General features: G+C 32.4%; 11 protein-coding genes across 11 annotated transcripts; 6 read left to right on the top strand and 5 right to left on the bottom strand.

Annotated features, from left to right (window-relative positions):
- Positions 1-24: 24 nt before the first annotated feature.
- On the top strand, positions 25-2,766 carry AGC1 (citrin; the record flags this gene model as incomplete). The annotated part of the gene is made up of 1 exon (XM_003685125.1): positions 25-2,766. The coding sequence occupies one exon, from the start codon at positions 25-27 to the stop codon at positions 2,764-2,766; it is 2,742 nt and encodes a 913-aa protein (XP_003685173.1).
- Positions 2,767-3,540: 774 nt separating this feature from the next.
- On the top strand, positions 3,541-4,692 carry TPHA0D00970 (uncharacterized protein; the record flags this gene model as incomplete). Its single annotated transcript, XM_003685124.1, has 1 exon — positions 3,541-4,692. The coding sequence occupies one exon, from the start codon at positions 3,541-3,543 to the stop codon at positions 4,690-4,692; it is 1,152 nt and encodes a 383-aa protein (XP_003685172.1).
- Positions 4,693-5,065: 373 nt separating this feature from the next.
- On the bottom strand, positions 5,066-9,007 carry TPHA0D00960 (uncharacterized protein; the record flags this gene model as incomplete). Its single annotated transcript, XM_003685123.1, has 1 exon — positions 5,066-9,007. One exon carries the CDS (start codon positions 9,005-9,007, stop codon positions 5,066-5,068), a length of 3,942 nt encoding a protein of 1,313 aa, XP_003685171.1.
- A 575-nt stretch (positions 9,008-9,582) lies between these two features.
- NUP49 (FG-nucleoporin NUP49) lies at positions 9,583-11,067 on the top strand (the record flags this gene model as incomplete). The annotated part of the gene is made up of 1 exon (XM_003685122.1): positions 9,583-11,067. One exon carries the CDS (start codon positions 9,583-9,585, stop codon positions 11,065-11,067), a length of 1,485 nt encoding a protein of 494 aa, XP_003685170.1.
- A 476-nt stretch (positions 11,068-11,543) lies between these two features.
- Positions 11,544-13,256, top strand: ROK1 (RNA-dependent ATPase ROK1; the record flags this gene model as incomplete). Its single annotated transcript, XM_003685121.1, has 1 exon — positions 11,544-13,256. One exon carries the CDS (start codon positions 11,544-11,546, stop codon positions 13,254-13,256), a length of 1,713 nt encoding a protein of 570 aa, XP_003685169.1.
- Positions 13,257-13,588: 332 nt separating this feature from the next.
- Positions 13,589-13,960, bottom strand: ATP20 (F1F0 ATP synthase subunit g; the record flags this gene model as incomplete). Its single annotated transcript, XM_003685120.1, has 1 exon — positions 13,589-13,960. One exon carries the CDS (start codon positions 13,958-13,960, stop codon positions 13,589-13,591), a length of 372 nt encoding a protein of 123 aa, XP_003685168.1.
- Positions 13,961-14,500: 540 nt separating this feature from the next.
- On the bottom strand, positions 14,501-17,314 carry MCM4 (MCM DNA helicase complex subunit MCM4; the record flags this gene model as incomplete). The annotated part of the gene is made up of 1 exon (XM_003685119.1): positions 14,501-17,314. One exon carries the CDS (start codon positions 17,312-17,314, stop codon positions 14,501-14,503), a length of 2,814 nt encoding a protein of 937 aa, XP_003685167.1.
- Positions 17,315-17,927: 613 nt separating this feature from the next.
- Positions 17,928-19,808, bottom strand: RLF2 (Rlf2p; the record flags this gene model as incomplete). Its single annotated transcript, XM_003685118.1, has 1 exon — positions 17,928-19,808. One exon carries the CDS (start codon positions 19,806-19,808, stop codon positions 17,928-17,930), a length of 1,881 nt encoding a protein of 626 aa, XP_003685166.1.
- Positions 19,809-20,214: 406 nt separating this feature from the next.
- On the bottom strand, positions 20,215-21,171 carry TPHA0D00880 (uncharacterized protein; the record flags this gene model as incomplete). Its single annotated transcript, XM_003685117.1, has 1 exon — positions 20,215-21,171. The coding sequence occupies one exon, from the start codon at positions 21,169-21,171 to the stop codon at positions 20,215-20,217; it is 957 nt and encodes a 318-aa protein (XP_003685165.1).
- A 501-nt stretch (positions 21,172-21,672) lies between these two features.
- Positions 21,673-22,080, top strand: DSS4 (guanine nucleotide exchange factor DSS4; the record flags this gene model as incomplete). The annotated part of the gene is made up of 1 exon (XM_003685116.1): positions 21,673-22,080. One exon carries the CDS (start codon positions 21,673-21,675, stop codon positions 22,078-22,080), a length of 408 nt encoding a protein of 135 aa, XP_003685164.1.
- A 540-nt stretch (positions 22,081-22,620) lies between these two features.
- On the top strand, positions 22,621-23,358 carry TIF6 (translation initiation factor 6; the record flags this gene model as incomplete). Its single annotated transcript, XM_003685115.1, has 1 exon — positions 22,621-23,358. The coding sequence occupies one exon, from the start codon at positions 22,621-22,623 to the stop codon at positions 23,356-23,358; it is 738 nt and encodes a 245-aa protein (XP_003685163.1).
- Between the last annotated feature and the right edge of the window lie 429 nt (positions 23,359-23,787).

Here is a 23,787-nt window from a genome sequence, read left to right as displayed (position 1 = left end):
ATTATAACACATTAGCATATTGTCATGGAATTGATTAACTCAATGAGTTCAAAACGGGCAAGACAAGTAGAGATATTCAAGAGGTTTGCACACGTAATTGATGAAGATCAAAAACGCTTACCTCCATATGAATATGAACTTACCGACGCCGACCAATTTCAAGAGAAGACTGGGGATCTTATATTAACTTATAATGACTTCATACATTTGATTACTAGCTCTCAGTCATTGCATTCTGCATTTACAGATCATTCATTTAATTTGAATATTATTCCGAATGCTACATTTGGATGTATTTTTTTTGCTTTGGACACAGATAATAAAGGTTATTTGACTATAAATGATTGGTTTCACTTTAATAATTTATTGGCATTCGATAATTATCAATATATATTACTCTTTGAATTTTTTAAGAAATTCGATAAAGCATTTCTAGAAAGAGAAGGTATTAAAATGAATGCTATAAATTATGGTGATAAATCTTTAAGTTTTGATAACTTATTAATTAATTTTAATCAATTGAAACATGTATTGAATTTTCTTCAAGATCAAGTTTTAAGAAATAGCGACAAGGATGCTCACATTGACTTTATCAGAAGAAACAAGTTAGTGCTAGATTGGAACAATTTACCATTTTTGAAGTATTATGAATACTACTGTGATGGTAAGAGATTAGGTTTGCCAATGAATGATGTTTTACCTTATATTTCATTAAATTCAATGATTACAATGATGCAAAACGATTTAAAAAATGAGAAATTACGATTAGGTTTTGAAAAATTATCACATGCAGATAAAAGATTTAATAATACTTTAACGATTAATAAAAATCAATTGGTCTATTTATTAAAACTATTTTTTGCTCATAGAATTTCTCAAGATGTTTTTGATTCATTAAATTTCACAAATAATTCATTGATATCTTCAGATAACAATCATATCACATATAATGTCATAAAAGATATTTTTTACTTATTTCAACATTTTGACTTGCTGAACCAGGCATTGGTTAAATATGTGACGGTAAATGATTTATCCGATTCAGCTTTAAGGGAACATGAGATTTCAAAACAGGTTTTAAATGAAATTTTAAATTGTAAATATAACAAAGTTAACAATATTATTCAATTTTCACCTTCACAAATAAATATTTTATTTTCTGTAGTAGCTAATGCAAAACAGAAAAATAAAAAGAAGACTAAAGGTGAAATTAAACATCATCACAAAGATTCACATATTGATGATTTCATTAGTAACGAATATTCACATGGTAATAATATATCAAAAAGACAGTTAGAAATTTTTAACGCCTATTATCAAGACATGGCTAATGCAGTTGATGATGAAGAAGATATATATTGTGATAAAGACGATAGAGGAAACAACGGCTTTCTTGAATTTGTTTTACAGTTCTATTCTTCAGGTAATATTGGTCAAAATGCTACAAAGGGAAACTATTTGACCATTGAGGATTTCATGAAAATTATCAATCCTAATTATTTAAACAATTTAGTTCATTCCATGGAAATTAAACGGTTACAACAAAATTCGTTATATTCTACTTACTATTTTTTTCCAATCTTTGATTCCTTATATAATTTTGGTTTGGGCTCTATCGCCGGTTGTATTGGAGCAACAATTGTTTATCCTATTGATATGGTAAAAACTAGGATGCAAGCACAAAGAGCAGTATCACGGTATACTAGTTATTTTAATTGTTTTACCAAAATTATTTCTCGTGAAGGTTTTAAAGGTTTATATTCTGGTATTGGTCCTCAACTTGTTGGTGTAGCACCTGAAAAAGCCATTAAATTGACAGTGAATGATTTCATGAGAAATAAATTAACAGATAGTAGAACTGGTAAAATACATATAAATAATGAAATACTTTCTGGTGCCACCGCAGGTATGTGCCAAGTTATTTTTACTAACCCTTTAGAGATCGTGAAAATTCGATTGCAAGTTAAATCAGAGTACGCAACTACAGCAGCAAAAGATATCACAGCTATATCTATAGTTAGACAGCTCAGGGTGACGGGTTTATATAAAGGTGTTGTTGCATGTTTATCAAGAGATGTTCCATTCTCAGCAGTTTATTTCCCAACATATTCTCATATTAAAAAAGATATTTTTAATTTTGATCCTTGTGATAAAACTAAAAAACACAGTTTGAAAACATGGGAACTACTACTGGCTGGTGCTTTAGCAGGTATGCCAGCTGCATTTCTGACCACACCATTTGATGTCATAAAAACAAGATTACAAATGGATCCACGTAAGGGTGAAACTAAATACAATGGCATATTTCATGCAGCACAAACCATTCTAAGAGAAGAAAGTTTTAAAAGTTTCTTCAAAGGTGGAGGTGCACGAGTGCTAAGAAGTTCACCACAATTCGGTTTTACTTTAGCTGCATATGAAATGTTTAAGAACTTATTTCCAATGTCACAAGATGGTCACATAGGCAGTAATAATATAAATTCAAACCAACCATTATCTGGACCTTCTAATACTGCCAACAAAGATGAAATTCCATCAATTACAAGTTCATTTAAGAATGTTGCCAATGCACAAAATTCATCCGTCCGAATACAATCATCATTATTAAGAGATGTTGTTGATCCATACAGTAATACATACGTGAATTATTATTATAAAAGTTGTGAAATTGCAAAAGTATTTCTAGATCTTGACAATAATTTTTCAAGTTTCGATAGTAACATGTACTATCGATTTTATGACGAAATTAAAAATTCTCAACAATAAAAGCAATATTATATACACATATATATTCTATTAACTTTAATAACATTCAAACATTACACGAAATAATATATTTAGAACCCTTAGATACATTTATCTAGAATCTTCAACAAAAGAAAAACATGATAATAAAGTAGATACATTAGCAACCAATTTCAACCTTGGTGCCCTTTCTTTTTTCTTCTTAACAATTAAAATCAACCGAATAATAAATTAGCTGGGTCTTGATATAACAGTATTCTTGTCAAAATATCTTGATAATTCCAATCAGTTGTCAACTAACTGTTCATGCGATAATAAAACTTTCAAAGTTGTTCTGTTATATAACCTTTAAGATACTTTTTGATTTGTGGGATCATTCAAGTCATGTGTTTATATGTGGTGTATGGATGTCTACATCTTTAAGTTTCAAAAAATAGCGATGTCAATGACCATTACTATGATAAAGTTATGTCAGTAATCAATAACCGTAAAGGTTATTTTATAGGACTATCGCAATATTTGTAAGGTTAGTATCCAACCAGAACTATAGTTTTGCAATCTTGAAGTATTTTGTATTTTTTATGAATATAATGGTTATCAGAAAAATAATTGGTTAAGTAGTTGGATTGGAATGAAACTATTTTATATATAAAAAGACATGGCATAAAGTGGATTTAAAAACTATTTAATGTCTTATCTTAGCTTTAAATTATCGTTAATAATTTTCAACCAAAAAGATTAACAACATCTAAAAGTTCTCAATAACGGACACACAGATATCTATATATTACGAAAATGGTTTATTTATCAGTCATAAAACATGCTGTCAGTTACGATGTCAGTAATTCGGAACTCCCGATATGTGATATTGAAAGTGACTATGATGGTCAAAGTGATAATTTAAGAATTTTAGCTGTATTTATGGTCCTTATTAGTTCAGGTCTAGGTAGTTTTTTCCCTATTCTTTCTTCAAAATATTCTGTAATTCGTTTACCCAATTGGTGTTTTTTCATTGCCAAATTTTTTGGTTCAGGTGTCATTACTGCTACAGCATTTATTCATTTGTTAGAACCTGCTACAGATGAATTAGGAAATGATTGTCTGGGAGGTACTTTTGCAGAGTATCCTTGGGCTTTCGGTATTTGTTTAATGTCATTATTTACATTATTTTTGGTAGAAATTGTCACTCATCATCTCATGGAAAAAAATGTTGCCGGTGTTACTCCCAATAAAGTCGTACATATGCACGATGAAATATCTTCTAGCGATGAAGGATTTGATAAAGTTGATGATGTTAATGAATTGGAAGTCACAAATACACAATTGACTACTGCATCAGAAGATCGTATAGATTTCAATCCGATTATTGGTGCTAATCATTATTCTCATGCAGAACATCATCAAGATATCGAACAAATGAACAGTGCATTAGAAGAAACTGGAAAAGAATCATATTCATCACAAATAGTGTCTTTATTAATTTTAGAATTTGGTGTCATCTTCCATTCAATATTCGTTGGTTTATCTTTAGCTGTTTCTGGAGACGAATTTAAAACGTTATTCGTAGTCATTATTTTTCATCAGATGTTTGAAGGGTTGGGTTTAGGTTCTAGAATTGCAGAGCAGAACTGGGGTGTCAGGAACACATACACACCATGGTTATTAGCACTAGGTTTTACTGTTGCAACTCCAATTGCTATTGCTATTGGCATTGGTGTCAGATATTCTTACTTTCCGGGTTCTAGAAACGCTTTGATTTCAAGTGGTATATTCGATTCTCTTTCAGCAGGTATTTTAATATACACAGGTCTTGTGGAATTGATGGCTCACGAATTCTTATTTTCAAAACAATTCCAAGGTGAAAATGGATTTAAAAAGATGCTCCTTGCGTATGTATGTATGTGCTGTGGTTGTGCATTGATGGCATTGATAGGGAAATGGGCTTAATTTATAAATTAAAGTCATTTTTAGAATTGCTTTGCATACAATATCTTCATTTAAAGAATTTTTTTTTTTTCATCACATCATTAATTAAATTATTTACCTTCTATAAAGTTATACTTTCTAATTATATAGATATTTATAGGATTGAAAACTTAGCGTTATTAATAAAATTAGGTTAACAAAAAAATATTCCCATATTTTGAATCAACTTTGAACAGCCTAAAAATCATAGTACCCCTACTTGATTAGCCCTAGATTAGTTAAACAGTCTATAGAAATACAAACGATGATTTGTTAATAAACTAAGTGGCTGGGTTTGGGTTTTATTATATCTTGATAAAATTTTATATTTCGTGAGTTGAATTTGTTAATCCATCTAGCTATCAAATGTTTTGAATTCAAAGGGTTTGGATATAGCACTTTGGTACAAAGGAACTGGAATGTCAGCTTGAGTTAATTCATTTGTGATTTCTATTACTTCCCTGTTTTTGCTGATCTCTTTGTGCTGCAGTTGAACTTTTTTATGCTGATTTTGTATGTTCCTAACTGATACTCTCTCTTTATCTGCAGCTGAAGTTGTACTTTTATTTTTGAGATCCCTTCTATCTGTGTTTTCCTTTTTTTGAAACCATCCAAATTGTTTATTTGATAGGTTTAAGATATCAGATGCATCCGAAGTTACGATTCGCTGAGTTTGGAGAATACCCCCATAATTAGTTGCAGACGTAATCTCACTATCACATATAACACGAATTAATGGTCTATTATTAAGAGTATCTAGTCCGATAACCGTACCTTTACTTGCAAATGGAACTTTACCATACGACTGGACAAATAATATTCTATCACCTAAATTGAAAGTTTGTGAAATTAGATTATTCGTAAAGGTTTCTGGTCTTTTTATAAATTTTGCATTAGTTATCAAATCAGATTTATTAGTATCTATTAGTTCATTGGATCTGCTTTTTTGGTATTCTTCTATACATTGTACTGATTCATCATTCAACATATGGCATGAATTAGAGACTTTTATAAATGATACTGTTTCTTCGTTTATCCACTTCTTTACATCTTTTAATACTGTAATGAGATCATCTGCTGAAACATCCGGAAATATATTTTTTATTCTTATAAATCTATCTTTGGTATTGGAAAGCCTTTGGAATAAAGCAGGAAACTTTTTTTTAAACTTTAGTAAAAGATTAATTGCTTTCTCGGAATACATCCATAAATTATTATTTTTGTAGGTATACCCCATAATTTTTTTGTCAATGTTTTTAAATCTCATAGGAATAGCAATATTTATAGCGTTATCTTTAGCATCTATGACGACAAATCTTGATGTTATATTGGCTAAAAACAATGGAGAGATTTTTAATAATTTACAGACTTTGTGAGTAGGATAATACTTAACGTCATCCATTGATTTTAATTTCAATTGTTTGGCCAAGTTAATGTAATCATCTGGTGAAATATTATGACTGCACTTGATATGTAATTTCTTACCATTTAAATTATCAACAATTTGACCATAGTTACCATAATTTTCTTTTCCCAAACATACGATAAAAGTATCCTTTGGAAATTGTTCTTCGAATGACAAGGATGGGCCTTGCGTATAATTAAATTCTTTTAGTAACTTGGTATTTCCATTAAATATAACAACTTGCAGTGGATGATATTCAAAATTATTTTTGAATATTTTTTTAAAGGAGCCATTTATGTTTTTTTCTAACCTTTCGAAGCATTGAACTTTAACCAAAACTGTTATTGACTGCAATATTACTGCAGAAGTTTTTTGCAACTTTCTGATAATAGAGGTCTTTAACTTATGAAAATCTGCTTTTTCTTTAGTAGTTAATTTTCTAGAAATATATCCCATTCCTTTTTTTTTATCATTATCATCTCTTCCAATTTGGGTATACTCATACTCATCTGTAATAAAAGAAGTTACTCGTGACAACTCTAAATATGGCCAACTTGTAAAAGCGACCTTTCCTAGATTCATCAAAATAAATTTTTGTAAAGCCTTTTCGGACATTTGTCTGTTAGGTATATTAATGCTCATGGATGATTGTTGAGTAGGGCTCTCAAATATTAAACAACCACAATTAAGGAGTTTATTGGTAAACTTTAAATAGTAAAGGGATGGAAATTTGGGACGCATGTTTGACTTCTCCAAAGTTCCCTTCAAAAAACCATATTTTACTTCTTCTGGAACATCGATTGTAAATTCAAGCTCAATGCATTTATCATTTATTATATCCTTGAATGCACCTTTCAGTGATGTTTGGTAAGTGCTGTTGTTCTTTGAATCATAAAAAAACATTATGTTTGATCCATGAGCGTTTCTCGATGCTTCCTCCGGAGTTAATAGATTTAAGAAAGGCTTCATTGCATTAATTAATCTATCTTGGTCAACAAAACTTATTAAAACAACGGCTTCCCAGTCTGCAGCTTTCCCATTTTTATCAAATTTGACTGTAGTTGGATAAAAATCAATAATAGGAGAACTAGGATCCAACATTAGAGGTCTAAAAATAGATGGGATTAATTTACTAGATCTACTTGGTAGAACAGCCATTAATTGTTGAAATGGCGTAAATGGCTCATCCTGATCAAAGACTATCCTTTGTTTTAAACCATCTCTTAAATCAGATATCCTGGGCGCATAATGGTATTTGTAATACCAACTCCAGGAAGGACATTCCTTATAATAATAGTCCAGAACCCATTGTAGCCCCTCGACATAATTTGCAGTTAAATTTCGTAAATCTTCACCATAAGAAGTCTCTGAGAACTCAAGTTTAGATTTATAGTAGTTCTGTTTCCAACTTTTAAATTTATCTTCATTGTAAATATCCTGGACATTACTTTTTGTTTTATTCTGATCTTTTATTAAATCTTCATAACAAATTAGCAGTTCCGTTAAAGAACTCTTAATATAATTAACATCATTAGCATTTTGAGTCTTAGAGATAATATAATTTTCTGATTGATCCTTACTAATTTCAAAACCATATCCTTCAGATAGTTTGTTAAAAAAATGATATATGTCTTTTATCTGTTCTCTATTAATAGCAAATGAGGAAGGACTCAGAATTTCGGTATCCATTTTTGTCACCCAATGTAACATTGAATTTATCAGGTTAAGTTTCTTTTGTAAATCATTTTGATCATTAACATTTTTATTAATAGTTGGTATTTTATTCAATTGTTCATTGAACCATTGAACAGTAAAAACTTTTTGTTTAAAATTCATGAATTCAAAATGTGATAAGTAATCCAACCAAACTCCTAGTCTTTCTAAATTTATTGTACCGTTAAAATTAATATAACTGTCAAGGCTCATCAGTGCTTTTTTGAAGGTTTCTAATATCACGGGGAATGCACCTTTATTTAGATGTAAATCTGGTAAATTTGGTAAGAAGTCGTTACCGATAACAAATAATATGAGGACAAAATCGTCAATAATTCTTTCAAAATCATACTTGAAACTCAATTTAGTTTTTAAATCTTCAAATTCTAATTCAAGATATTCTCTCAATATTGACATATGTAAAAGCAAAAAGTTTTGGGCTTCCAAACCAGCTCTTATGTCTTTTTTTCTTCCAAATATCATCTCCTCTCTTAAAACTGCCAAGTGTGGAATATGGGTTGATAAACCTAAAATAATCAGATCGGCATCAGAGCCATATATACAGTGTCTTGAGTTTGGGTCGTAATCACGCTGGGATTTTAATTTCCTTATATAATCCATGATTTTATGTTCACCTTCACCTGGTACTTCATGACCAGAAAATATCACCTGCACATCTCTCCAATTGGAATCATTAGTCTTTTTCTCGTGAATAAAATACTTTAAATTGATTGTAAGTTGGGCCATAAACTCTGTCCCTGGAGTAATTGAGTTCTTATCAAAGGGTTCCATACTAGAATCCCAATTTTCTTCACCGATTGCATTCTTCATAGCATCAATAGCTTTCTCAGCATCCATAGCCGTACGAATTCTACGAGAACGTTGCTGATTCATCTTAGCCCTGGGAGCAACACCGTCAATCGCCATGTATATTATTGTGGTTGGTTTTATCATCAGGAAGATATGGTCGATGTACGTAAAGATTCTGGAATATATCACCTCATCGGTCGTCCCTTTTCCCACATCGTCACTGACATCATTACTATGTGTAGCCATATGAAATATAGAGTTCATGTCCAAATACAGATAGTCAAACCCCGGAGTTTTATCAGGTTCCACCTGTTGTAGTATCATTGGCCATCTCTCAGAGATATAACGAAAAAACTTCGGAATCCCCATCACTGCTTTACTAGTTTAACTAGTTTTATAATCGTTAGAAAAAACTCAGAATAGCATTGCCTTTGCTCTTATATCCTAGAGGTAATCTATCCTTCTTATAGAAGTAGCCCTTTGTATCTTAAAGAACAATGCTTCTTAAATCTGCAGTTGCACAACAGATGTTATGGTATTCGGGTAAATAAAGCTCTTTTCTTCTGAAGCTCATCTTTTTAAGCTTTCGAGAGAAATATCCAAAAAAATTTTGTAGATATATACATATAAAGATACATACATAAATAATTGGAATAACGATTGATTACTTGATTTTGATCTACTTTTACAAATAGCTACTGGGTTCTGCTGTCTTCAGTTGATTGTGAAGATTTATAGATATTCGATACGTCACGAAAGTTCAAGAATTTTCCTTTTTCATAGTGAACGGTTAGTTAGGTTTTCAACGTAAGCAACATTTTACAAATAAAAAGGTGTGAAATATAAAGAAACGTAACTCAATTGTATTGATTTCTGTAGATTTTATAATTGATAACTGTGATATACTTATAAGGTTTAATCCGAATTCATAGCAAGAAATTTAAATGTTTAATTTTAATAAATCAAATAGCACTGGCTCTGCCACTGGTGGGCTATTTGGACAACAGAACGCTAATCAAGCTCCAGGAGCTGCAACCGGAGGTCTATTTGGACAACAAAATACTAATCAGGCACCAGGTTCGACTACTGGCGGTCTATTTGGACAACAGAATACTAATCAAGCAGCAGGTTCGACTACTGGCGGTCTCTTTGGACAACAACACGCTAATCAAACCCCAGGTGCCGCAACCGGAGGACTATTTGGACAACAGAACGCTAATCAAGCTCCAGGAGCTGCAACCGGTGGCCTATTTGGTGCTAAGCCGGCAGGTAGCACTCCCAGCGGTGGATTATTTGGAGGCAATTCTGGTTCAACTGTAGCTGGTGGTGGTCTATTTGGTGCCAAACCTGCTGCTGGTACAACTACTGGCAATCTCTTCGGACAACAAAATAATAATCAAGCACCAGGAGCTGCTACAGGTGGGTTATTCAGCTCTAAGCCAGCTTCTGGTGGCCTGTTTGGCAGTAATACATCTACTGCTGCTCCAACAACTGGTGGTCTCTTTGGCTCTAAACCAGCATCTGGGGGTCTGTTTGGCAATTCAATGAATACAGGAACTACAGCCTCCGGTGGCTTATTTGGGAACACTAGTTCCCAAGCACCAGCTACGTCGGGTGGTTTATTCGGTTCTAAGCCTGCATTTGGTGGTTTGAACACTCAGCAAAGTACTGCGCCATTTGGTGGAGCTAATAATAGTTTATTTGGTAATACAGCATCAAATAACATTATGTCGGGAGGTTTGTTTGGTGGGCAACAACAACAGCAGCAGCAGCAGTCGAGCTTTTATGCCATCTCGCAGCTAGCAATTACACCAATGACGAAAATTTCTGATCTACCACCTCAATTACGTCAAGAAATTGAAAACCTTGATCAATATATACAGAGACAAGTCCAAATATCACAACATTTAAAGGCGGATGCAGATGCTCATCTAGAGTTGATTACTTCTGTTCCAAGAGATCTGAAATTTTTAACAAAGACTCAATCTATGACTAAGCAATTATTATCTGAAGATCTACGAAAAATTGCGTCAATAAAAGAAGCTACAAATCAAAATGTAATTTTTACACAACAGTTTGCCGTGTTGTTTCAACAAATGTTGACACCTGATAGTAAGATATCTTCAATTGAATTGGAAAAATTCTTTCAACAAAAAATGCACACATTCGAAACAAAATTAGACGATTACGTGAGAGTTTTGAATGATATTGAAAGTACAATAAGTGGTTTGAATAATGATTTGTTTGGTACTAATGGCTCTGCCCACTCGGGTATCAGCTCTTCCGATATTAATGGTATATATGTAATGAAGAGTGGATTGAACTCACTAGTCTCCACTGTCACAGAAGAGTTCAAACTATTCATGGATACAGCTGAAAGAGTTGCAGAATTGCATCAAAGAATCAAGGAACTTACAGTCACAAATTAAAAAGAGACACATTAATCATAATTTCATTGATTAGCAATCAACGATTCCACTTACTAGCATCCTTATCATTTATTACCGTTTTGTTTTATAACAAGTACATATATGTATCATCATGAAGTACACAGATTTCATAATATTTATAAACAATAACTGAATTGTAATATATTTAATCGATCCTTATTATATGTTCTTTACCATATACACTTTATATAGCGAGCCTTATATGCTGATACTGTAAAAGTGAAAAAAAAATTTGTAAAAATTTTATATTGCGATGAGATGAGATGAGATGAGATGAGATGGTGTTTATTTTATAAAAGTAACTTTAATACATAATTAATTGAGTTATTGTGGTACAGGCTATACTCAAAGTTCAATACGCTTAAAAGTTTATAGAATAGTAAATTTTGCTAGAGATAAGCCATTCTAAGAATAGGAAACCCTGGACAATAATTTGCAAAACAGCACATCGCAAAATGGATATTTTTAGAGTTTTAACAAGAGGTGCAAATGTTAATAAGAAAGCAACTAAGAAAAATGGTGTTTCTGTTGATTACAGTATGGTGAAGAATGAGCAAACTATGGATAAAAGTAGAGAAGAGCATACGATCAATAGAGAGCTTGATTTTTTCCGTAATAAGAGAATCATTAATAAAGTCGAGAAGGAAAAGCTGGAAAACTCTAAGGATGCAGATGAAGATGAGAAGAAGGTTGTAACTGAGACTGAATTGAACTTTGATGAAACTTTGAAAATCACAACCAAAGAGGAAGCGCTTGCTTTACGTAAGTCGTATAAAGGTAATATTACAGGTTCAGACGTACCACTTCCAATTGGTTCCTTTGAAGATTTAATCTCTCGTTTTTCATTTGATAAACGTTTATTAAGAAATCTATTAGAGAATCATTTTACTGAACCAACTCCTGTTCAATCAGAATGTATTCCATTGGCTTTACATACTCGTGATATGTTAGCCTGTGCTCCAACTGGTTCTGGTAAAACACTGGCATTTTTAATCCCCTTGCTACAACAAGTAATAGAACAGAAAGAAGAAATTGGTTTGAAAGGTTTGATAATATCACCAACTAAAGAACTGGCGGATCAAATATTTTTAGAGTGTACCAAGTTGGCAAACAGGTTATATTTGGATAAAAAAAGACCATTACAAATTGCATTATTATCCAAATCACTAAGTTCTAAACTTAAGAATAAAGTTATAAGTGATAAAAAATATGATATAATAATATCGACTCCATTGAGACTAATCGATGTGGTTAAAAATGAAGCGTTAGATTTATCAACTGTTAAGCATCTTATTTTTGATGAAGCTGATAAACTATTTGATAAAACTTTTGTTGAACAAACTGATGACATTTTAAATTCTTGTAGTGATCCAAGTTTACGTAAAGCCATGTTTTCTGCTACAATTCCATCAAATGTCGAAGAAATTGCTCAAACTATTATGATGGATCCTATTAGAGTTATTATTGGTCATAAGGAAGCTGCTAATGCTAACATTGAACAAAAATTAATATTTTGCGGTAACGAAGAAGGTAAACTAATAGCCATCAAACAATTAGTCCAACAGGGTGAATTTAGACCTCCGGTCATTATCTTTTTAGAATCTATTACGAGAGCAAAAGCTTTATATCACGAACTGATGTATGATAACTTGAATGTCGATGTTATTCACGCTGAAAGAACACCGATCCAGAGAAATAAAATCATTGAAAAATTTAAGACTGGTGAGTTATGGTGTCTAATTACCACGGACGTTTTAGCCCGTGGTATTGATTTCAAAGGTGTCAATCTAGTTATCAACTACGATGTTCCAAGAACTGCACAAGCTTACGTTCATAGAATTGGTAGAACTGGTAGAGGTAATCGTTCAGGTAAAGCAGTTACTTTTTACACAAAGGAAGATTCCATTGCAGTCAAACCAATAGTTAACGTTATGAAGCAAAGTGGGGCGGAAGTTTCAGCCTGGATGGAGAAGATTGCTAAGATCTCTAAAAAGGAAAAACAATTAATCAAGAATGGTCAAGCACATAAAGAACGAAAACAAATTAGTACTGTTCCAAAGATAGAGAAACAAAAGAAAAAGCGTAAGTTTGAAATGATTGAAGCCTCTAAAAAAAGAAAACTTATGGAGAACTCAGAAACTTCCAAGATTGAACCTACTGAGGAGTGAGTTAAATATAACATGCATATAATCCTTATAAACACTTATACAATTTAATTTAATTTTTCAAAAAGTTTAATAATTTGTTTATTAATTGATTTTAAATAATAAATCTATGTACAATTAGGAAAGCATGGAAATATATTGGATACACGATATAGTGAATTAGATATATTTACTTGAGGAATATTAATTTGAAATTTACAATATGGTTTTCATAAGTTAGAGGGGGGATGAATATCTAATAAAAACTATGATGATTAAAAGAAAACATAGAATATGTGAACATGTAATTTTGCCATTTCCCTCATCTTCTTTTTTTTAAAATTTGTATTTATATACTAATGTTTATGCTCGACATTAGTTGAGTAGTTTTTGTAACCAACTAGTTTACGTCTACCGATAGCTTCACCAGCAGTGTAAAAGCCAGCTATTTGTACACCAATGGCACCAAATTTAACTATATTATTCTTAGTTAGGCATTGCGAGTAGCTAAAGATAGAATTTGGATTTTTAGATAACTGTAAAGCCCTCTTGTATAGATCACAGTATACTTGCTTAAATTGGGCAACCGTTGGAGGTTGCAAACCTTCCTTCAAATATACTTGTTTACTCAATTCGGCGGCAACTTTGCCATAGTATATGGTCTTAGCAGTCCAAATATTAGTTTTAGTAGCCAGACTTGCTGAAACTGATTGTAGTCTACCGAGCATTATTATTCTTAAAGCTATTAAGTTTGGTCTATCGCCTTAATATTATGATGATACGATAACCAAAATTACAACCTAATTTTAGTAAAACAATTGAAAAATTGAGCAACCCAGCAATATAAGTATATTGATTCAGATAGTAATGCACTTATCGATATGCAATACAAGTCATCATCATTAATCCATTAATTCAAGAATTGATTGGATGGTTAAAGGAAAGAAGTCTAAAAATTAGTGAACTTTAGCACTACAGTAACAAAGAAAGATCTTGAAAAAAATCTCAAAATCCAATTTCTTAAGCTGTCGTATGACGCGATTTTAAGAAAGGGAAATGGACCAATGAGAACAGACTGTGTGCACAATAAGATGTTAATATAGAGAATATATACATATATAAGAGTGATGCAATTGTAAACCATGAACAGATTAATATAATATTATAAATACATAAACATATATACATAGAATGGCATTGTGCCTCTTGATTCATATATACATTCAAAGAAATGAAATTTTTTTTCCTCCATTTTAACAGTTTTAGTGTCATACTCTGTGATTCAAACGGATTGACCTTCTGACACCTTCACCTAGAATGATAAGCTTATCTTCTTGTTGTAGTCTTGATAATGCTTCTGAGATATCACTTGAATCTACTCTGTCTTGAGATTGTTCGTTCAATTGTTTGATCAGATTATTGAAGGTCATCGAGTCAGATGGGTTTTCAGTAAGAATATTAATGATTTCTCTTCCTAAATCTTCTTGTAGCTTTCTTTGGATGACAGACTTACCAGTTTGGACCAAATTCATATCAATCTTACCGGTCTTTGGATCCGTTGCATAATCCTTAATGGCACTTTTAATTAATCTGACGGCTTCTTGGACGTCATCTAAAGTAACCGTCTCAGATAATCTCATCTTAGCGTGTGCTTCCGCTAAACGAATCATACTCTCCAATTGTCTTGTGGTGGCAGTGATACGTTTCTCATCCGATCTAGAGTCGTCACCTAATTTTCTCATGTTGACATAAGATCTTACTAGTTCAGATTTAGCTTCTTCAGAAATCACAGGATGGATGTGTTGCTTAGCATAATTGATATATGTTGTTAAAAGTTCGACAGGTAATATATTGCCCTTTGATACATTTTCAGGTCTATCTTCCAAATATAAACTCGTTAAATGTTTTGCTAACTGTCTATCAGTACCTTCATCGACCTTATCTAAGACCAAGTAGACCAAATCAAATCTTGATAATAATGGGGGTGGTAAGTCTATATTTTCTGTAACTGGTAGATTTGGATTATAACGGGAACCTATTGGATTAGCACTTGCCAGAACAGATGTTCTTGCATTTAATGTAGTAATGATGCCAGCTTTTGCAATAGATATAGTCTGTTGTTCCATAACTTCATGCAACACAGATCTGGTGGCGTCACTCATCTTGTCGAATTCATCAATACAGCAAACACCACCATCAGAAAGGACTAAAGCACCACTTTCTAAAACTAACTGTTTAGTGTCAACATCTCTTGTAATATATGCTGTTAAACCAACGGCAGAAGAACCTTTACCAGATGTGTAAACACCACGAGGAGCAATCTTATGAACATACTGCAATATCTGTGATTTTGAGGTAGATGGATCACCACATAAAAGAATATTAATATCACCTCTATAACGACCACCTTTTGTGAAAGTTTTGTTAGCACCGCCAAATAATTGTAATAAAATACCCTTTTTAACATCTTCTAATTCATAAATACTTGGAGCAATTGAGCGAGATAGAATTTCGTAAATATCATCTTGTTCAGAAAGTTCTTTAATTTTTCTAATATCTTCGTCAGAAACTGGTCTGACTTCTTGAACTTCATTATTATCTATTTTATTTTGTAATAATTCTTGTTCAATTGTAGATGTATCTACACCCATTCTTTTATCAGAAACTTTTTTAATATGCACAACATCGATGTAAGTTTTGTATAAAGATTTCAAAGCTCTTTGTCTTTGGTTAACTCTAACTGGGACTGATCTAAATGTACCACTTACTTCGATTCTATCACCTGCACGACAGGAATCGACTAATTCATCATAGACACACAAGGAAATAGAATGTGGAGTCTGACCATCTGGAACTAAGTCTGGGGTTTCTTGTAATTTAATGACTTGCTTATCGGCAAAGGAGCATCTGTTATGAATTAATGACAATGAATTGGCTTCATTACAATCTATACGCTCACACCTAGCAGGTTCTTGGATGACACCTCTGTCAATTTCTACTGCCATTGTATGATCACAGACATTACATTTGAAAAATGCAACTTTCATGTCCGGAATTACAGGAGTGGCCCTTAAGATTAAACCTTTTAAACTTACTAATTTATCAATATCGTTTGGATTTAGTTCACGCATACCTTTTTGAGTACCGATATTATATGGTCTAACTTTGTAAAATTTAGATTCAATCTCATCCAAATTATAATCCAAGTTAGCATCGACAACTAATGATACCATACAGTCCTTTATGGTTTGATCCATGATAGAAATGACTTCCTGAGGATAGTTTAATAGTTGATAGTATAATTCTTCAGTTTGTTTAAAAGCTAATAAATTTCTAACATCAAGATTTAAATTTGACGTCCCTAATTCTCGCATTTCATTTAATTGCTTAACAAAATATAATTCTTCATCTGTAGTTGTGTTAATGAATGAATCTTGGCCATCTAAAACTTTACGGAATTTATATTGAAAAGACATTAAGAAATTTCTAAAATTCGTAGCACATTCTTGAATACTAACATTTGTACCCCAAATAATTCTTAAAGGTTCGTTTGCCTCAGAAGATATTCTAGAAGAGGAAGAGGATGTAATACTATTTGAATGGGAATCAAAATCTACAATTCTTCTTGGAGAAGATAAATCAGAAGCATGAATATCGTTTCTTCTCATCATCACACGATGACCACTGCCACCCAACGATGATGCAGGATTTAATGAAGCATCACTTCTATGGTCCATATAAGGATAACCTGGCGTATTTTGAGAGGACAGTACGTTACCAGTTGTTCTTCTTTGAGTTCCAAAACTATCAGATCCTTGTTGGTTACTGTTCTGTGAAGAAGATGGATAATTGAACGGAGAAGAACCGATTCCTGCTCCTACAGCACGATTGGGTCTGTGACCACTATCTCTTCCAAAAGTATCAGAATCTCTCTGCGATGATGAGGAATTGTAAAAAAGAGCAGGTGAAGATTGAGGTGGCGTATCTGAACCATTTGCTATTGGTGACGACTGTTCATTTCTTCTACGATTACCGTTTGGGGTGTTTTGATTGCCATCTGGTACACTAGGAGGGTTAGACATGACCTATTATGTATGTGTATGTGTATATGTGTGGCTCGATAGTAAGAATCACTGGTGAGTTTTTAAACCTATCTCAGTCCAAACAGGATGTATATATAATAAAAAGAAACCAGTTGTGCCACTATACTGTTTATACCAATGTAAACGCTGGATATAATGTTGACATAAATGAACTTAATTGATCATCACATACTTAACTATTACGAATCTCGTAAATTTCATCTCCAAGAACCTCTTAAAATGAAAAAAATTTGAAGATTCCGGACGCTTTTACCGTTTTAGGATATTTAATCAAATGCTTCGATGTCACCTAAAAGGGTTAAAGCACTAATTCTATTAAAATTCCCACATTCGGTTAAAGAAACTGAATAATGGCCCATTGATTTCCTCAAATGGTACTTGTTTTAATTAGTAAATATAGTCAATTGGTAACTTATTTGAAATGCATATTAATCTATTTAAAGTATATAAGGGAGGTCTGCAACGTTTTTTACAGTTGCCTTGTAAGGGTATGTGTGTGTGCGAGTTCGTTGAGTTTTGTTCTGTTTCTTAAAATTATGTGAAATCCAAAACCAAATGAGGTTTAAGACAGGCTAGTTCTTGTTGGTGTTCTTTATTCTTTCTTATCCAATTTAGAACGTAATTCGTTCCATGCACTCATGTCTTTTATACTCCATTTACGTGGAGTATCGCCTTTCCCTGTGCTTCTGACTGCATACTCTTTCACTGTGTTTTTAATTATTTGTTTATTATAATTTGGAATGTGTTTTTGAACAATTTCCGTTACCGTTGCCAAAGAAAATGTACTATCTTGTAGATTATCAAACAGCTTTAATAAAGCTTTGGTTTCTGTAATTAGGTGTTTTTGTTTCTTCTTATCTGGTGAACTTCCAGGCGTTGAAGTGCCCGTTATATCCCCATCTTCTAATGCTGTGGATGGTCTTTTCAATGGACTAGTGTTATTATCAATCGCTTCACTAGTATTGCTGTACTGGTTATTGTTCATATTTGCAATTATACTAGGCGTCGCCAATGGATCAATTGGATATGCAGTTGGATCAAGTAAAAATTCAATCGATAGCTGTTCAAAATATGTCTTATCGTCTTCTTCCAACTTGTCGATATCATTACGTAAATGGACGATGGGGATCAGTGGCCCTATAAATTTCTTTTTTTTCGTTTCATGTTTGTCTTCTGAATCAAGGAATTCATCAAATTCGCCCTCGCTAGCTTCATCATCTTCCTCTTCTTCATCTTCTTCGCCAGACTCTAAATCGTCAATTTCACCACCTTCTTCATCTTCCTCGTTTACCCATTCTAAATCAGAATCATAATCATAACTGTATCCTGTACCTTCAGTAGTGAACGGATTATTTGCTGGGATTATAATGTCCTTTGAATATGTCCCCATGTATGGCGGCCTAACATTTTCGTAAAATTTAATATATTTAGTAGGAACCAAAGATAACATGGCTTGCAATGCATCATCTCCCTTCTCTTTAGTTGTCATTTGTTGTAGTAAATTAACAGCTGTGTTTTTAACTTTATAACCTCTTCTTTTGGTTCTTTTATCTAACCATTGATTGATATCTTCTGTATTGTCTTCAAGTCTGCTATTCAAAAATAAGTCAAGTTTCTTGATGCTCTCCTTAAGATCATCAGATGATAATTGAGGACTAGTAGATAAATGGACACCTTCAGTGGCATAAAATTTCAAAAATTGTTTCTCATAATCTGTTTTCGACGAAATCATTGTACCAGAGTCATTAACTTTTTTGAAGAAATTACCAATTCTTGACTGAGCTCGTTCTTTAGCTTTTTTCTCTTCTTCTCTTTTTCTTTTGACAGCTAGACGTTCTTCTTCTCTTTTTAACTTTTCAGCTTCCTTCAATAGCCTTACTTCTTCACGTTTACGTTTAACTTCTTCAGCTTTTTCTTCTCTCTTTTTCTTCTCTTCTTGTAATCTCTTCTCTCTTTCTAACTTCTCTTTTTTCCTTTGTAATTCTTTTTGTTTCTTGTCTTCTTCTTTTAATTTCAATTTAGCATCCCTTTCTTTTTGCAATGCTTCTCTCTTCTGTTTAGCTTTTTCTTCTTTTGATGAATCATTAGCTTCATTGTTTTTACTCTTCTCTTCTTTCTTTACTTGATTACCATTGCCTACATCGGTCTCGATCTCAGCTTTCTTTTGCAGATCTATGTGTTTAATAATGTCAACCTCATTTGATCCAGTAACCAAATTAACCTTTTTATGGACCCCTGTAGATTCAGAAGGATTTTCCTGTTCTTGCTCAGATTCAGAATCAGAGATGGTAGTAATTTCAACATCATTACTCATTGACTTGCCTTTATCATCATTGATCACATTGGCACGTACCTCTTCGGAACTCATTTGTTTCTCAGATTTTTTTCTATCAATTGAAGGATTCTGGAAAAATGATAGAATGCTCTTACGATCAGATTTTGGAACATCAGAACGTTCAGAAGACATTGACATGATTATCGTGTGTTTTTCTTTTTAGTGATGTGTTCCAGCAATATATAAAAAGCGATCAATTCTTTATCGTTATTAAAAGCTTTTAATACAAATCCAATTGTTTCAACTGTATGGTCAACCTCAATGTGTTTCAGTCCTTTAATACTAAATACCTTTATTCAACCATTGTGAAAGAAACGTAAATGGAATTAAAATATTGACGCCAAAATACTCTTTAACATTTCGAATTTAATATAAAAAAAAACTTAGACGCGTTTGTATGGATCTAATGGGTATAAATGGCTGAGCCACATGCATTTATTCTCGATGAGATGAGATGATACATAAGATAGTTTCTGAATAGAGTTTGCATATGTGTATTTATGTGTATTAAATGTATTAAGACGAATACATAAGAGACTATGGTTTATGAATGGAATGATTTTGAGGTGTACTCGTTCTGCACTTCCAATAAGAAATTCTGTAAAGAATCCTTTCTTTTAGATCTCGAGCACTTCTCCCTTGACGACGATGACTGGGTTGGATCTCTCTTTTGTTGTTTTAATTCATTTTTTTGTTCTCGATAACCAATAGGGATTATTTCTAAACCTTTTTCACTTTCTTTTGAATATTGAGGTTTTCTATATTTTTGTTTCTTGTTAGCTAATTCATCCAATTTATAAAGAATTTGTTCTTGTAAATATTTCATATCAATTTGATTATAATGATGTTTGGATCGATCTCTATGGGTGTCCTTGCTCTCGATGTTTTTATTTCTTTTACTAAATTTTAATTCTTTATTTAGTATTGCCACTAATTGTCTAGTTAAAAATATGATTTTTGTCAAGATATTATTTAATAGTTGACTGTCTTGTTCCGCCGTATTCTCAAGGAATTGTTTATACAGATTGTTCAAATCATTACACTCCTTCTCAAAAATGAAGTTAGTGTTAAGGATCAAAATGAGGTTTTCTATAAAAGGTATGACATTATTTTTGAATAATAAATGATCTTTATTAATTTCCGTAATATTCGTAGTGGCTAATGAAGTCTCGGTCTTTACTGACGTTCCTCTTTTACATTTCATTGGTGATTCAGAAAAATGTGATATTAGATCAGACCCAAAATTAGAGAACTTATCCTCATCAGTGGTACCTAATTTATAGTCGTATACATTGTGACGTTGCTGTTCAACTTGACCATGTTTCCGTAATTTCATCAACTCGGAGTCTTTCTCCTTCAGTTGCATTTGCAGATAGTAATTTTCATTTATTAAACTCTTAAAATTGTCAGAATAATTACTTTTGCTGCTCTCAACGTTCTCATCATTCAACTTTAATACTTTTAAAGAATTGACAATATCACTGACATTTGATTTTGGCATGTTATTGTCAGGTTTGATTCAAATATAATTGGCCTTGTTTAGTTTACATATATATAATATTTCATTCGCCACACAGCATATATTTGTACATATATAAAAGGTGTATCTTGAAGGTATGAACAATGAAATAAAATAAATATTACTTAATTCACCTTTTGTGACACTTCTTCAAAGTCAAGTCCACAATCACATTTCACGATGTTCCCCAGATCTGAGGCTTCTCACTTCTGATGCATCATCAATGCCATGGACAAGCTTAAAGTGATAAGTTATAGAAAAGTAATGGCCAGGGCAAGAACAACGCCTGTTAAAGATAAGAATTGCGAAGCTATAAATTGAAACAATCTTGTCAACTATTTGAACAGCACCTCTCTTTCAGCGTAATTTAGTTCACACAGAGAATCAGTCTATTTTAAAAAAGAAAAAGAAAAGACATATATCACTGGGCAGTGAGAGTTCATTGACGTTCCAGTTGAATTTTAAATAAAAAGGAGAAACAAGATGACAAAACTAAGATGCAGTTTCACTGATTGCAATTCTATGATAATAAACCTTGACGATGATAAAATTGTCTCTATGTCCGATGAAATCTATGCAGCATTCAAATTAATGCAACAAAAAGATGGTTCCCATAACAATAAATTCATGATTGTAAATGACATATGGGATTTCGATAACGTCGGTGTTTCGAGAGATATACCGGAACAGGTTGTTGATAACAATGGTGAATTGATTGAAGTGGAAATCAGTGATGAACAATGGTCCATTTCAAAATGTCTTAAATATTTACTATGTGCAGATTGCGACAAAGGCCCAATCGGAATGGTATGTGAACTCACAAACAAAAGAGACAATTCAATCACAAAGACAATAAATTTGCTAAGTTTAAACAGTGTTTCGCATATATAATAGAATAGAAGTCAAACCCTTTTTGTTTCTACAGAGACTCATAATTGATGCCGCCAAACGCACTTCCAAAAATATAAAACGGTTTCATAACTAACAGTAAAATACCCTTCCCCGATCTAGGGAATGAATTACAAAATAACATAGACTAATGACATTAAATATATTAAATATAATAGATATCATATTGAACTCATTACCTCCTACCTCAAAGCCTTTTCTTACAGGCTTTGGGTCATCGCATTGAGAGTAATCGTCATCAACGACATGTTCAAATTTCAATATTTCAAAATATCTGAAAATTTGAAAAAAAAAAAATTTTCTTTTCATTGAATCAATTAAAGTATAACTATTTTATGTAAATTTGAGATGAGCTCTACTATTAAAATTATTTTATTATTAATATAATGGATAGATGAGTATTAAAACATTTATATATGTCTATAGCTTATTGTTTAGTTTCAGACAGATCTTGTTTTCTAGTTTTTAGAAGTTCAGCTTAGACAGAAAGATACTATTTGACAGGAATAAGTAAAAGAAAATATGGCTACTAGAACTCAATTTGAAAACTCTAATGAGATTGGTGTCTTCTCCAAATTAACAAACACGTATTGTTTAGTTGCATTGGGTGGATCTGAAAACTTTTATTCTGCTTTTGAAGCTGAATTGGGTGATTCCATCCCAATTGCTCATACAACTATCGCTGGTACCCGTATTATTGGTAGGATGACCGCTGGTAATCGTAGAGGTTTATTGGTTCCTACTCAAACTACTGATCAAGAACTGCAACATCTAAGAAATAGTTTACCGGATTCTGTCAAAATCCAAAGAGTCGAAGAAAGATTATCTGCTTTAGGTAATGTCATCTGCTGTAATGATTATGTTGCTCTAGTGCATCCAGATATTGACAGAGAAACAGAAGAATTGATAAGTGATGTCCTTGGTGTTGAAGTCTTTAGACAGACTATCTCAGGTAATATTTTGGTTGGTTCCTACTGTGCGTTAAGTAACCAAGGTGGTTTAGTCCACCCACAAACTTCTGTCCAAGATCAAGAAGAGCTATCCTCGTTACTACAAGTCCCATTAGTTGCCGGTACCGTTAACCGTGGTAGTGCTGTTGTTGGTGCAGGTATGGTCGTTAATGACTACTTAGCAGTCACTGGTCTAGATACTACTGCTCCGGAATTGAGTGTTATTGAAAGTATTTTCCGTTTACAAGATGCTAATCCAGATGCTATCTCTGGTAACTTACGTGACACTTTGATTGAGACTTATTCTTAGTCAAGTTATTGTACGTATCATAAAAATGTCATTTTGCAAATCAAGGTTATTATTTTGGGGGTATGTCTAAGCATTATTTATATATTTTTTATAGATAGGAATATGTGTATATCAGCCTTTTGTTTATATATTAAAGGGATAATATCAACAAAAAGAAGCAACAAGAATATATCTGTGAATTTAGGAATTGTTTTTTTAGTTTAATTTTACCTCGAGTAAGCTATCCTTTTGACGGTGCAATATGTGTCTGTCGTTGTTTTTTGTAATAATCAGAGTTCACAAAATTAACCTGCACAGTTGCCACCAATTATTACCATACTAAATAGGTCTAGACTCATAAACTATTTAAAGTGTGTTCTAGAAGGTGAGACTATATTCCGCATATCATTGTGTCCTTACCTTCACTATATATTAACCATAAAATCTTTT

The sequence above is a fragment of the Tetrapisispora phaffii genome, chromosome 4 (assembly GCF_000236905.1).
Source record: "Tetrapisispora phaffii CBS 4417 chromosome 4, complete genome".
Classification (NCBI taxonomy): Eukaryota; Fungi; Ascomycota; class Saccharomycetes; order Saccharomycetales; family Saccharomycetaceae; genus Tetrapisispora; species Tetrapisispora phaffii.
The sequence above is the reverse complement of the archived record's forward strand: the minus strand, read 5'-3'. Positions and strand labels throughout refer to the sequence as shown.